We start from the raw sequence: 12,803 nt of genomic DNA, 5'->3' as shown, positions 1-12,803 counted from the left end.
ACCATGGAAAGGGTCTTATCAAATCCTTCACGCTGAGAGATTAGTAACTCAAAGTATTAACACCTCTGTGGCCTACAAGCCTATTCCTTTGTTTAATACATGCATTTGGAAAGCAGACAAGGAGAAAAAGGACAATGCTTATCTTAAAGTAAGGAATAAAACATGGTGGCAGTTTCAGCACCCACAGTAGGGTAAAATTGGAGAGGGAGGAAGCCTTACAGGCACCCCACAGAGCCTACCAAGTAGCTACCACCTACTCCATTTGTGCATCAAGGTAGCTTTGCCATCCAAGGCTGAAAGCTCTAGGGACAATTTAGAGAACTCTTAATGCCCATCCTGAGGTCCCATCTCTTCAACTCGCCAAACCTGGGAGCTTCTCTTCCAGCCAAAGCTGCTGAGATTCCACACAATACCTGTACTTTCATCTGCCCCCCTGGGGAAAGTCTCCAAGAACAAAGGGCTTTCTTTTCTCCAAAGAAGCCCCAACCCAGAAACAGCTTTTTTGCAGCTCTCTAACCTGAAAGCTTTCTCAAGGCCAAATTTACAGGAAATCCTTTTCCCTCCTGGGGCTCCACCTTTGTTGATGCTTCCCCTACTTGTTAGTGCTTGGGCATTCCAGAGTCCGGGGAGGGAAGCTGGGATGAGAAATGCGCAGATGAGAGAGGGAGAGAAAGAAGAGAGAAAGACAGAGTGCAGACGGGCAGGAAAGGATTTCTCTTGACTTAGAGTCACTAGCAGGAACACTTAATACTTCCAGTCAGCCCAGTACTGCTGGAGACTTGCGGTCCAAAACGATAGAGTGTTTTTCTTTTCCCTTGTCCTACCCCACCTTTCATTTTCCGACATTTATCCTTTTGACAGTCCAGGATCAAATTACAAACTGCCTTTCAGGTTTCTGTTCTTCAGGGACCCCAAAATCTGACAGAAACAGCCAAGGGCCTAGGGGCTAATTTCTGGCGTCAAAGGAAAGTCCCTCTTAGGCACAAAATAATTCCATAAACAGATGTGGGACGTTCATTTAAAGCAGTGGTATTCAATCATGGCTGCAGATCAGAATTACCTGGGAGCTTAAAAACAAAAACAAAAACAAAAACCTGATGCCTGGGCTTCAGTTTAGACCAATTAAATCAGAGAAGGGGCCCAAGCATTTTTTTTTTTTATTTTTATAGACAAGATCTCACTCTGTCACCCAAGCTGGAGCACAGTGGTGCAGTCATGGCTTACTGCAACCTCAACCTCCTGGGCTCAAGTGATCCTCCCACCTCAGCCTCCCGAGTAGCTGGGACTACAGGTATGTGCCACTACACCCAGCTAATTTTAAAAAGTTGATTTTTCTCAATAGAGACAGGGGCTGTTGCTCAGCATAGTCTCAAACCCTGGGCTTAGTCAGTCCTCCTGTCTTGGCCTCCCAAAGGGCTGAGATTACAATCATGACCCACCATGCTGGGCAGGTGATTTTTATATGAAGCCAGGTTGATAACCATAACTCAAAGCTATTGTCTCCATAATTAGAGATCTAGGTTTATCAAATAAGCAAATAAATGCTTAGAAATGCCTTAAAGGGAAAGGAAAAAAAGAAGCCTACTATATGGAGTACCTACTGAATGCTGAGTCCTGGTGTGCCTTTGCAGACACACACACACAAATAGAAAAGATTTGGAAGGGAAGAATGGAAAGTGGGGAGGCTGAGTTTGAGGTTCAACTTGAAGGCAAGACCTGGCAAGCAGCCTAGCCTAGAGCTGGCTCTGCGAATGCAAACAGAAAAGAGCCCAGATGCTCTTTCTGAAGAAACTTCAGGATGAAATACCTGGGGAGGGGGAGACTAGCATTAATCCCACCTATAGCTAGAATAACCTTTCCTTCCATCTCTCCCAAAGTTTGTTAGGGGAAAACTATTCCCAAAAAATTTTACTAAAAGTGTGGGCTACTATGTTTACATAACCAGTGCGAATGGGGGAACTGAGAACACCCCTTCCTCCTCTCACCCCACCCCCAGAAGGTGCCTCCAGAACAAGGTAATTTGTGTATAACAAGAAATATTTGCAGACTGATAACATTACCTGGCTCCTTCAACTTGACACATTTGAAGGCAGCTACATCCTTGAAGCAATTGCTTCTGATTCCTCCCTTCAAAATATGTGTCTGCATTTCCCCCAACTGCCTAGCCTTCCCCCTATCCCCAACAGGGGCCACTGTGAAATGCAAAGTCAATTCTTTCCTTACCATGTCCTTAAAGCCTCCAAGGACAGCGGCAGTGATGATGCCCAGGAACAGGCCAACAATGTTGAGGATGGTGGCAGACCAGAGCAGGTGGTAGAGGTGGATGATATCTTGGCAACTGCTGACATCGATGTATTCGTAGTACCCACCAGTGATCTCCACCCGGCTGAACAGGGAGGAGCACGCTCCAGTCAGTCCCCAGGGAGCAGGCTGTCCTCCCCAACCCCCTCTCCAACCCTGGGATTGGGCTACCATACAGCTCAGTGAAAAGACAGGTGGGCAGGTGGGGAGCTATAGTAAGAGACATCATAGCCATGCACTATAATAAATCAAAGTGTGATTGTTTATCCCCACTCCCCGAAAAAAATCCTTCTACCTGCCAGAAAAACACTTGTAAACATCACTAACACTAATCCTAGATAGCACTTATCGATACTTGCTATGTACCAGACACAGTGCTAAGCATTTCACATATGTGAATTCATTAAATTTGTGCTGTTTAATATGGTTGCTACTAGCCACACGTGGCTATTTAAATTTAAATTAAGTAAAATTAAGTAAAAAGAAAAATTCAGTTGGTAAGTCTCACCAGCTACATTTCAAGTGCTCAGTACTCGCATGTGGTTAGTGTTTACTATACCGGACACAGCAGATTACAGAACATTTCCATCATTGCAGAAAGTTCTGCAAATCCTTACAGTATTCTATCAAATAGGAACTATCATCATGCCCATTTTTACAGATGAAGAAAGTGAAGCATAGAGAAGTTAAAGAACTTGCCCAAGTCATAAGTGGTAGAACTGGGACCTGAATTCAGGCTTCAAAGACTTCAGTGTGTGCCCTCTCAAAATGAAACAAACAAACAAACAAATAAACAAAAACCAATGTCCTGGTAAAGAACTAAAGCTGAGTTGCTGCACAAAACCTGAAAGTTGCCTCTGTGGGGAGGCCTTTCTTGACCACTCTGTCCAAAGACACCCCTTCCCAGCCCTGTTGCTCTCTATCACATTATCTGCTATGGAATGAATTTTGTCCCTCCAAATTCATATGTTAAAGCCCTATCCCCCAATGTGACTGTATTTTTACACATGACTTTTAGAAGATAATTAAAGTTAAATAAGGCCATAAGGGTGGGGCCCTAATCAGATAGGATTGGTGGCTTTATAAGAAAAGGAAGCTCTCTCTCCTCCTCCTCCTCCTCTTTTTCCGCCTTCTCCCCTGACTTCCCCGCTCCGCACCCCACCCCCCACCAGCCTTTCTTTCTCTCCCTCCCTACTTGAATGTGAAAGGAAATGTCACTGTGAGCACAGAGGGGAAGTGGCTACAAGCCAGGTAGAGAGCCCTCACCAGAGCTCGACCATGTTGGCACTCTGATCTTAGACTTCCAGCCTCCAGAATTGTGAGAAATAAGTACATTTCTGTTGTTTAAGCCACCTGGTCTATGGTATCTTGTTATAGCAGCCCAAGCTAAGCAATACATCACCCTTTTCTAATTTCCCTGTAGCATTCTTTCCTATGTGAAAATATCTTACTGTTGTGTCTACTACGTTATTGTCTGCCTCCCCAACTTGAACATGAGCTCCATGAGGGCAGGAGCAGTTCATTTTGCTCACTGCTGTGCTTGACACACAGTTGGTGTTACATAAATACCTGTGGAATTAATTAAATGAAAGTTCCTGTCCTCCTGGATGTCACAAACTAGTTTACAACTTGGCCACTGGAGTTCATTATGAATCCAAAACACTGTGGTTCTTAAAGTCACAACGAAACACCCTGGCATTAGGATGGTTATTACATGTGACTCCCCTGCTATAAGAATGCAAAAAAGGAAAAAGAAAAGCAATCAAAGGTTGATCTCCAAAATGAATCAGAGAGGGATTATTCACATATGAAAAGACTTAAACTTTACAGATGAATTTATCTTCAGATTCTTTAAAGTCAGTGTTTCTCTAAAGAGGTGAAGTCAGTGTGGTTACAGGGCAGACTGCCTCAGAATCATCTGTGTTTGTGTCTATGTGTGTCTGCCTGTTTGTATCAGTGCATTATTTGTGTGTGCCTGTGGGTGTCTCTGCGTGTATCTGTGGCCGTATCTTTGAGAAAGAGAGATGGTTAAACATGCAGATTCCTGGGCCCAGCCCCAGTCCTAGTGAATCTGGTAGAATCTCTGGGGATGGGGTCAGGAATTTGTGTTAACAAGCTCATCAGTGTTTGAGACCCACTGTTTTTAATAGTAAGCTCCCGTAGTGGAATTTTTTTTTTTAATATTTTTTGTAGAGACAGGGTCTTGATATGTTGGCCAGGCTGGTCTTGAACTCCTGGCATCAAGTGATACTCCCACATCAGTGTCCCAAAGTGCTGGGATTCCAGGTGTGAGCCACCACACTCGGCCCATAGTGGAATTTTAAGGGAGTTTCAATTAATCAGAGTTTGAATTGGATTTCAGTATTTTCAGGAGCATATCTCAAGAGCCCATGCATAAGCATACATTGTCTCCTATTAGCTGGCATTGTACTAGGCCCTGGGGATAGGGTAGGGAGGATGCACAGATTACTTACTGCCCCCCAAAAGGGACAGCTGTACAAGGACTATTCTCTGAACAGCAAAGGCCTCTGTGTATGGGTGAGTGTGGAACTGTAGGAGCACCTTTGTGGCTTGGGAGTCAACTTCTGACATCCCCCAAATTATGTTTGCCTGCCTCCTAAAACACTGAGGGTGGACTAGTAGTATATATAGGCAGGCAGTATGCCATAGCTGACTCTGAAGTCAGACTGTGTTTGAATCCTGGCTCTGTCATCTATGCTTTGTCACCAGATGCTGACTCTAGCAACTTACTTTCTTACTCTTAGGTTACTTACTTAACTTCTCTGAGCCTGGGGATGTAATGCCAGCAGGCATGAAAGCAGTACTCCGACATATAATAAGATCCCCCACTAAAATATGTAGCTACATTTTGTTCCTTCTAAGAGCCAGCCTCTGGCAACACAATTCAAACCTTTGAACCCTGTTCTTAAAGGTATTAACACTTTATTTTGTTTATTGTTTGTTTGTTTGGTTGGTTGGTTGGTTGGTTGGGTTTTTTCTTTTTTTTCTCCTTTTTTTTTTTTTTTGAGACGGGGTCTTGCTCTGTCACCCAGGCTGGAATGCAGTGGTATAGACATGGCTCACTGCAGCCTCAAACTCCTTGACTCAAGTGAACTTCCAACCTCAGCCTCTCAAGTAACTGGGACTGCAGGCTCACACCGCCATGCCCAGCTAATTTTTGTAGAGCTGCGGTTTTGACATGTTGCCCAGGCTGGTCTTGAACTCCTAGGCTCAATCTATCCTCCCATTTCGGGCTCCCAAAGTCCTGGGATTACAGGTGTGAGCCACTGTGCCTGGCCAGTATTAAGACTTTGTAGGCACAAACCACAATATGGGAATAGGATAGTAGTTTGTCTTAAAATATTCAATAATTTTAGATAATATATACTTGGTTTCAGTTTGAGTGGTTCCAGCAGCTATTTAATTTTTTTTTTCACTGAACCATGAAGGAAAAGAAAGCTAATTCTTAGATATGGTTCGGGTTTAGCAAATTAATGTGGTTTTTTTCTGCTTGAGATTCAGGATCCCATTTGCTTCAGTCTCTGGGCAGAGCTTCCTCTGAAATTGCACCTTTTACATTCCCACTGCTCCCATCCTCATGCCTCCATCACTGTAAGGCTGTCCTGCCAGACTCTACTGCTGCCTGATTACTCTTCCTAAAACACTTTTAAAAATATGTCATTCGCTTAATCAAAACCCTTCTGTGGCTCCCCAGTACCTTCAGGGAAGTGTTCAAATTCCTCAGTCTGCCAAAGTCCAGTCCCAAAATGGAATACACACTCCAGCCAGGCTGGAGTCCACAGAAGCCCCACACTGGTTATGCTGGGTACTAATTCCAAACCTGTGCTCAGATTTCTCCCCCTGCATTGAAGGTATTGCTTTCTGTTCTCTGCCTATCCTAATCTCTCTCACTGCTCAAAGCTTCAATAGTGCCTTCTTCAAAGATGCCACTACCCATTCATTAGCTTTTTCCTTAGACTCCCATAGTCTATTCCTCTTAGTTTGGCACTTTGTGTATATCAACAATTCAGTTATTTATTTAATCTAATATGTACTGGGAGCGTATCAGTGCTAAATACTGTGCTGGTGCTAATGTTACAATCAAGGCCAAGGCCGACATGATGTTTCTGTTGAAATCGCAACGTTTTGAGGGCAAGGGTCGTCTCTTAACATTCCTCTGGGTCTCTCTCACTGCCTAGCACAGTGGTAGAAACATTAAAGGTCATCAATAAATACTCGGTGAATGAGTAACTGAGTGCAAAGACTAATTATTGTATTGATCATGAGATTGATTACCCAATGTGGGCTTTTACCCCCTTGCTCTCAACATTCTGGGTGGACCTAGAGAAACGGATAAGTTCTCTGTGTTTCAGTCTCCTACTTAACAAAGTAGGCAGCAGAAGATCTTAGATAAGGCAGGAGGGTATCCTTCTGCTCTTCCATAAGGGCCTGGAGCACTCACCAATTCTTGGTGGACAGGCAGTGGCAACGGCCAGCCTCTGTGTGTCTCTCTCCTGCTGTATGCATTCTGCATATACATTTAAGTCCCCCTCCCTGCCATCCCCCTGGCAAATTGAGTTCCTTAAGGGCAAAGCTGTGTCTTATTGATGCCCATTCTTTTAGAACAGCCCCTAGCACATAGTAGGAGCTCAAGAAAAGTTTGTCGAAGAAAGGAGTGAATGGAAGTAGGCTATCTTTCTTCATTTTGTTACCAGCTAATGCTGTTCACAAATCACTTCATTTCCTTTAGGTTACGTGCTGAAAACCAGTGATATTGATTTGACCTTTCCAAAGATGAGTGAGTAGGTGAAAGCCTGAAGTACTCTGAAAGGCAACTTTCTCTGTACTTTACTCTGAAAGGACACAGCTGAGGAGCTGTGTCCTAGAGAAAGCCACCTTCCTGCATGAGGCTAAATAGAATAATCTATGTTTGGTATTAAACCCTCAACACCCCTGACGTCAAAGAAGGTCTGTGGGTTCGGGGGGACAGTAGAGACTCTGTTTCTGTAGTACTGTACAAATGACTGCCTGATGTTTTTGTTCCCACTTTTTTTTTTCTTGGCCTCCTTTCCAGGAAATGGACTGGAGGAGCTGGCAATTGATTAAAAATAGGCTTCGTGTGAGGAAAACAAATACACATTTGGCAAAATTAAAGTCTCCAAGCCTCAGAATGCTTATTGCTAGCTATATTTAGGCCTTGAGTTTAGATCTCTTTGGCTCTGGGTGGAAAAAGCCCCAGGTCAAGAAAAAACGTTTTCCTCTATTGTGGACCCTCGCCTCTTCAGTCTCAGCCCGGGTTTATGGCCTGGTGGGACTGTTTCCTCAGGAAAAGCTAAGGAAGTCCTTTTCTAGTGGTTTTGCCCTTGGAATCTTAGCACTACAGACTTGGGAAAGGGCTTTGAGAGGTGTCTGGGGCTGACTTCCAGGCACTAGGTAGGTGAAAGATATTTCTAGACTTGAAGATCTTTAGCAGGACTGTTCCCATGACCCCTCTCAGTTGCCTAGTCCAATATTTTATTTTCCCCAGTGAAAAGGGAGTTCTTCTTTTTGTTCCTTTTCAACAAACATCACTCCCTTTTCATCAGCTCTTTATTCATGCCCAGCCCTGTGCTGGGGCCAGGGAAGTATAGATAAGATTAAGTCATGCTCCCTGCCCTTAGGGAGTGCATAGTTTTGCACAGATCCTCATAAAATTCCTTGAAGACTATTCTGGTATAACTTGCTTTAAGAAAGTAAGGAAGTCGATTTTTATGAAGTTCAGAATGACAGGAAGATAGAAGGGACTTGAGCCTCCACTTTCAAAAACAATTCACCTGAGGGCTCAGCTAAATGGAATTTAAAGTAGGATTTTGTGTATTCAAACCTTTTTCAGAAACACACTGTCACAGAGAGAAAGGTGTGTCTGCAAGGAATCACTTCTCAGCCCTCTCAGTGGGCCTCCTCTCTCCTTGAGATCTCAGGCCCAGTTCTGGCCAGCTCCCAGCACCACCCTAGGAGGCCATGAAATGGGAAAGGAGAGGAGAGCACCAAGGAAAACGGAGAAGGATGGCAGGGGGAGGGAGAGAAGAGGGAGGAGATAAAAACAAAGGGAAAGATAGATCGGGGAAAGAAGGATGAGGGGAGGCAAGAGGAAAAATAGTAAAATAACCCCAATTCCCCTAGGACCTGAGTTACATTTCTTTGATCATGTCTGTAAGGATGGGCTGAGGAAGTACAGTTATAGCCAGCTCTCAATCATTGCTGCTAAGGAGGGATGTCTTTTACAAGTGATGGTTATTATTACAACATAAATAATTGAACTCCCCAGACAATCCCTAAACCTCATTTGAATCTGTAAATTTCTCTTTCTCCACTGCCAAACCTTTCAACGAAACAAGACTGGCACAAGCCAAGAAGGTAAAGGGCTGGTGTATGGTCTCTGCCTTCTCCTCCCTGCCTCTAGCCTGGCAAGTCTTAATCCTTAAACCAGAGTAACTGACCCCAAAATACCAACAGTAGGGAATGTGAGTGAGGAGGGGGCTGCATCCACCTGCTGCCTCTGAATCTAGCTCCATCCAGCCCCACTCTGCAGGTTCCTCCCCTTACTCTCTCCCTCCCATGACCCTCAGTTCGCCTTCACTAAGATTCTGAAGGAAATACGTGCATGACAGACATTGGTCAACATACCCTGCATGGAGAGGTGTTCACTCACTGTGCACATCACCTATGCACACATCCCTATTGATTCCACCTTCCAGATTGCTCTTAAAATGATTCCCTGCTTTGTATTGTCTCCAACTTGATCTAGGCTCCATTCTTTATGGCCTGCACTCTTGCAGTGGCCTCCTAGCTGCCTCCATTCCTCAACCACTCAAGTCCGTCTTCCATGCTGTACCCTTCGGTGGCCCCCAATTGCCTACAGGGTCAAGTCTGAAGTCATTCTTATGGTCAATGAGTTCTCTATCATCTGATCTCTGGCTACACCTCTGTCTCACCTCCTACCACACCTTCTGTAACTACCTCCACCTCCTACCTCTTCACAACTACCAGGAATATCCTTCCCACCTCTATCTTCTTTTGGTTTGTCTCCTAATTCTCTACTTATTCTGTAAGTTTCAGCTCCCACATCACCTACTCTTTGACACTGCTCCCTCCCAGCAAATTCTGACTTTCATTCATCGGGCCTCCAGAGTCCTCACCACATCCACTAATCCCCACTGCACTTATCACATTATATTGCAATCGATTGTTCACATGTTCATCCTCTTTACTAGTCTGGGAGCTCCTCAGTGGCAATCTCTGTATTCCTAGCACCTAAATATGTTTTGAAAGAAAGAATAAAGGATGTTTTAGCAATTTGGAGTGCACAGAGCCAGAGTGGTTGCAGCAGAACCAGCACCAAAACTGCTCCTGCCTCAGAACCTTTGCACTTGCTATTCCCTCTGCTTGAAACTCTCTTTCTCCAGGTATCTACCTGGGTTGCCCACCCCCACAACCACATTCAGGTCTGCACAAATGTCACCTGCTCAAAGAGGCTTTCCCTGGCTACTCTGTCTAACACAGAGTGTGCATGCAGGTGCACATGCACACACACACACAGACACACCTCATCACTATCTACCTCTCCTGCTTCATTTTTCTTCAGAGCTCTGATCACCACCTGGCATTATATTATATATTTATGTATTTCTTGACTGTCTCCCCTACTATAATATAAGCTCCACAGGGGAAAGGACTTCTGTTTTGTTGGCTGCTGAATCTTCAGTGTCTAGAACAGAGCCAGGCACTGAGAAGGTACTCAGTAATACTATTAAACGTGGGTATAGACAGAGCTGAGTTTGAATCCTATACATATTATTTTCAAGTTCTGTGTAACCTTGGGCTAGTTGTCTGTTTCCTCTGAACTTCACTCTCCTCATCTATAAAATGAGGATTACTCTGCATACATCATAAGTAAGAATTGAATGAGATAAAGTATGTGAAAGTACCTAGCATGACGCCTGGTACAGAGAAGGCAAGTAATGTCTATTAGCCAAAATCTATTAACAGATCAATGTCTTCCACTTCCCTAATTCCCACAATGCACCCTTCCTTACTCTCAGCCCTTCTAGTGTCCATTGTGGTCAAACTGTTATTCCTGTGTCTGGGCCTCAACACTTACTTGCCACAGTTGTAGAGGTCACAGCAGAAGCAGGTGTTGCCCCGGATGCGAGGTGTGCAGAATTCACGGCTGAGGTGAGGGCAGTTAACCTGAGGGTATATAACAGTGAGGAGATGAGCCGGCATTGGATAGGAGGCAGGACCCTCTGGGATTGGAAATGCGAGTTAGTGACTGATGGAGACAGTAAGGATGGCTTTGAAATGAACACACCAATGTGTGGGAGGGATGGGGCTGGGCGGTGAGCTGGCCGAACTTGTGCATGAGGCAAGTCACTGTGTAGCTGGGCTCATGTCCAGCCTCAGCCACAGCCCTCGGTGCCCCATGCCTGAATGGTGGAGACAGATAGGAGGAAGGACAGATGGAAGGACAGACAGAAGAACGAATGGACTGGAGGAGATGAGGATATGAGGGCAGGGAAAATCAGGGTACAGGAGGAAAGCAGATAAGGTGGGAAGGAAGACAGAGGGGCCGGCGCATGCACTCTGAAGTACAATAGTACCTCTCTAGCTGCCTGGGTAAGGTTCCTCATAACCCTCGTGGAAGGAGAATTTTTGGTTGAGGAACTTATGACCTTATATAGGAAAAATAGGGTTAGGGGGACCAGGGTTACAAGTGAACCTATGGAAGTCATTGTTAATATTTTTACAGTCACCAAATTAACACAAGAAAGCTATCACGACAAAATCTAGAGAACAGCAATGACATTTTACACATTTTGAGTTAGTAAAAAGGTTTTAAAAATGGAAAAGAATTCCATTTACCATCTCTTCTTAGCAAGAAATTTTCCAGCTTTCTCCCCCATCCAGATACAATGAAGTGCTGGTAAATTTGTCTTGCTTTGTTATAGAGAATATTCATAGCAAATAGGCATTTTTTTCTATGTTGGGTCCTTCATCCAAATGCTCACTGCCTTTCAGACAAGCTGTTATCATATACACATTTCTATTCCTCCTATCTAACCTGAGAACAGTGAGAGAAATAGTAAATTTATGGTTGTTAAAAGAAAAAGTAGTCAAGTGGACGGCAGAGACATAATCAAAGTATTTGGCATAGTGCCTTTGGAGCAGGACTGCTTTGCCTTACTCCAAGGGCACCTATTCACATTGTATTTTATGTAAAATGGCTTCCCCTGAAGCTGTGCAATGCAGTGGCCATTTTACATCCACTTGCCTTCCTTTTCTCTTCCCAACTGAAAGTTTACCATTTTTCTAACTATTTGGGAATGATTGACTTTCAATGTGAGGTTAATAGAGTACAAAATTGTCAAGATTCCTGGAAGCCTAGGTACAGTTTCATATGGAGAAATCCCTGGGTTGGGAAGGGATTATTGCATACTGAAATGAAAGCTCTCCCAAAATGATCTGGAGTCATACTTTGCCTCACTACGCATTGCATCTAGCTCTGCCTGAGGCAACATGGAACATAAGGAGAGCTGTTTGGGGCAGAAGAGAGACTCATCTGTGCATGCTCAAGCATTATTAGGCTGGCCTCTTGGACGTGTTATGAGAGGGGCCAGGCTGACAGTCCCAGCCTCCCCAGAGCATAGAGGTGGATCTGGCTTCTCAGTTACCTTCATTTGGCTTCCAGACCCATCCTATGTGTGGAACTCAGGCTCTGCCTCCGTAGTTCAGGCCTAGTGCCCTGGTGGGGCTCCCACTTTTATTCCAACTGAGCACTGAGTTTAGGCTCCCACTTTTATTCCAACTGAGCACTGAGTTCAGGCAACTGAACCATCATCCACAGAGATGGGGGAGGGGCATGTCCTGTGGCCTCTGTACGCTCATCGTCCCCCTGAGGATCAAAGCCACATACGGGGAGGCTTCCGGCTGGGGTCAGAGGGTTAGCCTGTGGCCACAGAACAAAGTAAAACTGATTAGGCCTCATGAGGCTCCAACCTATGACCATGGCCTCATTAGCAATGTGCTCTGACCCACTGAACAAATCAGCTATACATACCTAGAAACAAACCTTAGGCCCATGAAAAGGAGTAAAAGAAAGGGTATTTCAGGCAGAACAGGGGACTTTCCCAGGAGGTAAAGACATGCAGCCTCATTCTGGCTCACCTCCTCAGCTTCCTTCTGGGATGTCTTGGGAACATAATGGCACCGGTTAGCATAGAGTGGTTTCAGATCCTGAAAAGGGAAACACCAAACCAAAGGGGTTTTGGCTTTGGAAAATAAAACAGCAAGTGTTGTACTTGGTAATAAAAGGTTTGAAAACACACACACACACACACACACACACACACACACACACACACACAGAAGCAGGCAGGCAGGAGATTGGGTTAATTTCTGAAAGTTACCTGTCTAGGGAGACTGAGTGAAGATTAGACAAAAATACTTTAAAAATTACTTTCTAT

At 44.6% G+C, this 12,803-nt stretch overlaps 1 protein-coding gene across 3 annotated transcripts in view; it reads right to left on the bottom strand.

Moving 5' to 3' along the window:
* Positions 1-12,803, bottom strand: part of TMEM255A (transmembrane protein 255A) — a 52,402-nt gene that overhangs the window by 16,136 nt on the left and 23,463 nt on the right. The window contains exons 5-8 of one of the 3 annotated variants that reach the window (XM_003918218.3): positions 12,505-12,573; positions 10,941-11,012; positions 10,442-10,530; positions 2,224-2,386 (exon numbers count right to left, since the gene is read on the bottom strand). In XM_003918218.3, the coding sequence (XP_003918267.1) occupies positions 2,224-2,386; positions 10,442-10,530; positions 10,941-11,012; positions 12,505-12,573 (393 nt within the window). The remainder of the gene's footprint in view (positions 1-2,223; positions 2,387-10,441; positions 10,531-10,940; positions 11,013-12,504; positions 12,574-12,803) is intronic. The other 2 variants (XM_003918217.3, XM_031660683.1) reach the window with 2 other exon arrangements.

The sequence above is a fragment of the Papio anubis genome, chromosome X (assembly GCF_008728515.1).
Source record: "Papio anubis isolate 15944 chromosome X, Panubis1.0, whole genome shotgun sequence".
In the NCBI taxonomy this organism is placed as follows: domain Eukaryota; kingdom Metazoa; phylum Chordata; class Mammalia; order Primates; family Cercopithecidae; genus Papio; species Papio anubis.
This window is presented reverse-complemented; position numbering and strand designations above follow the sequence as displayed.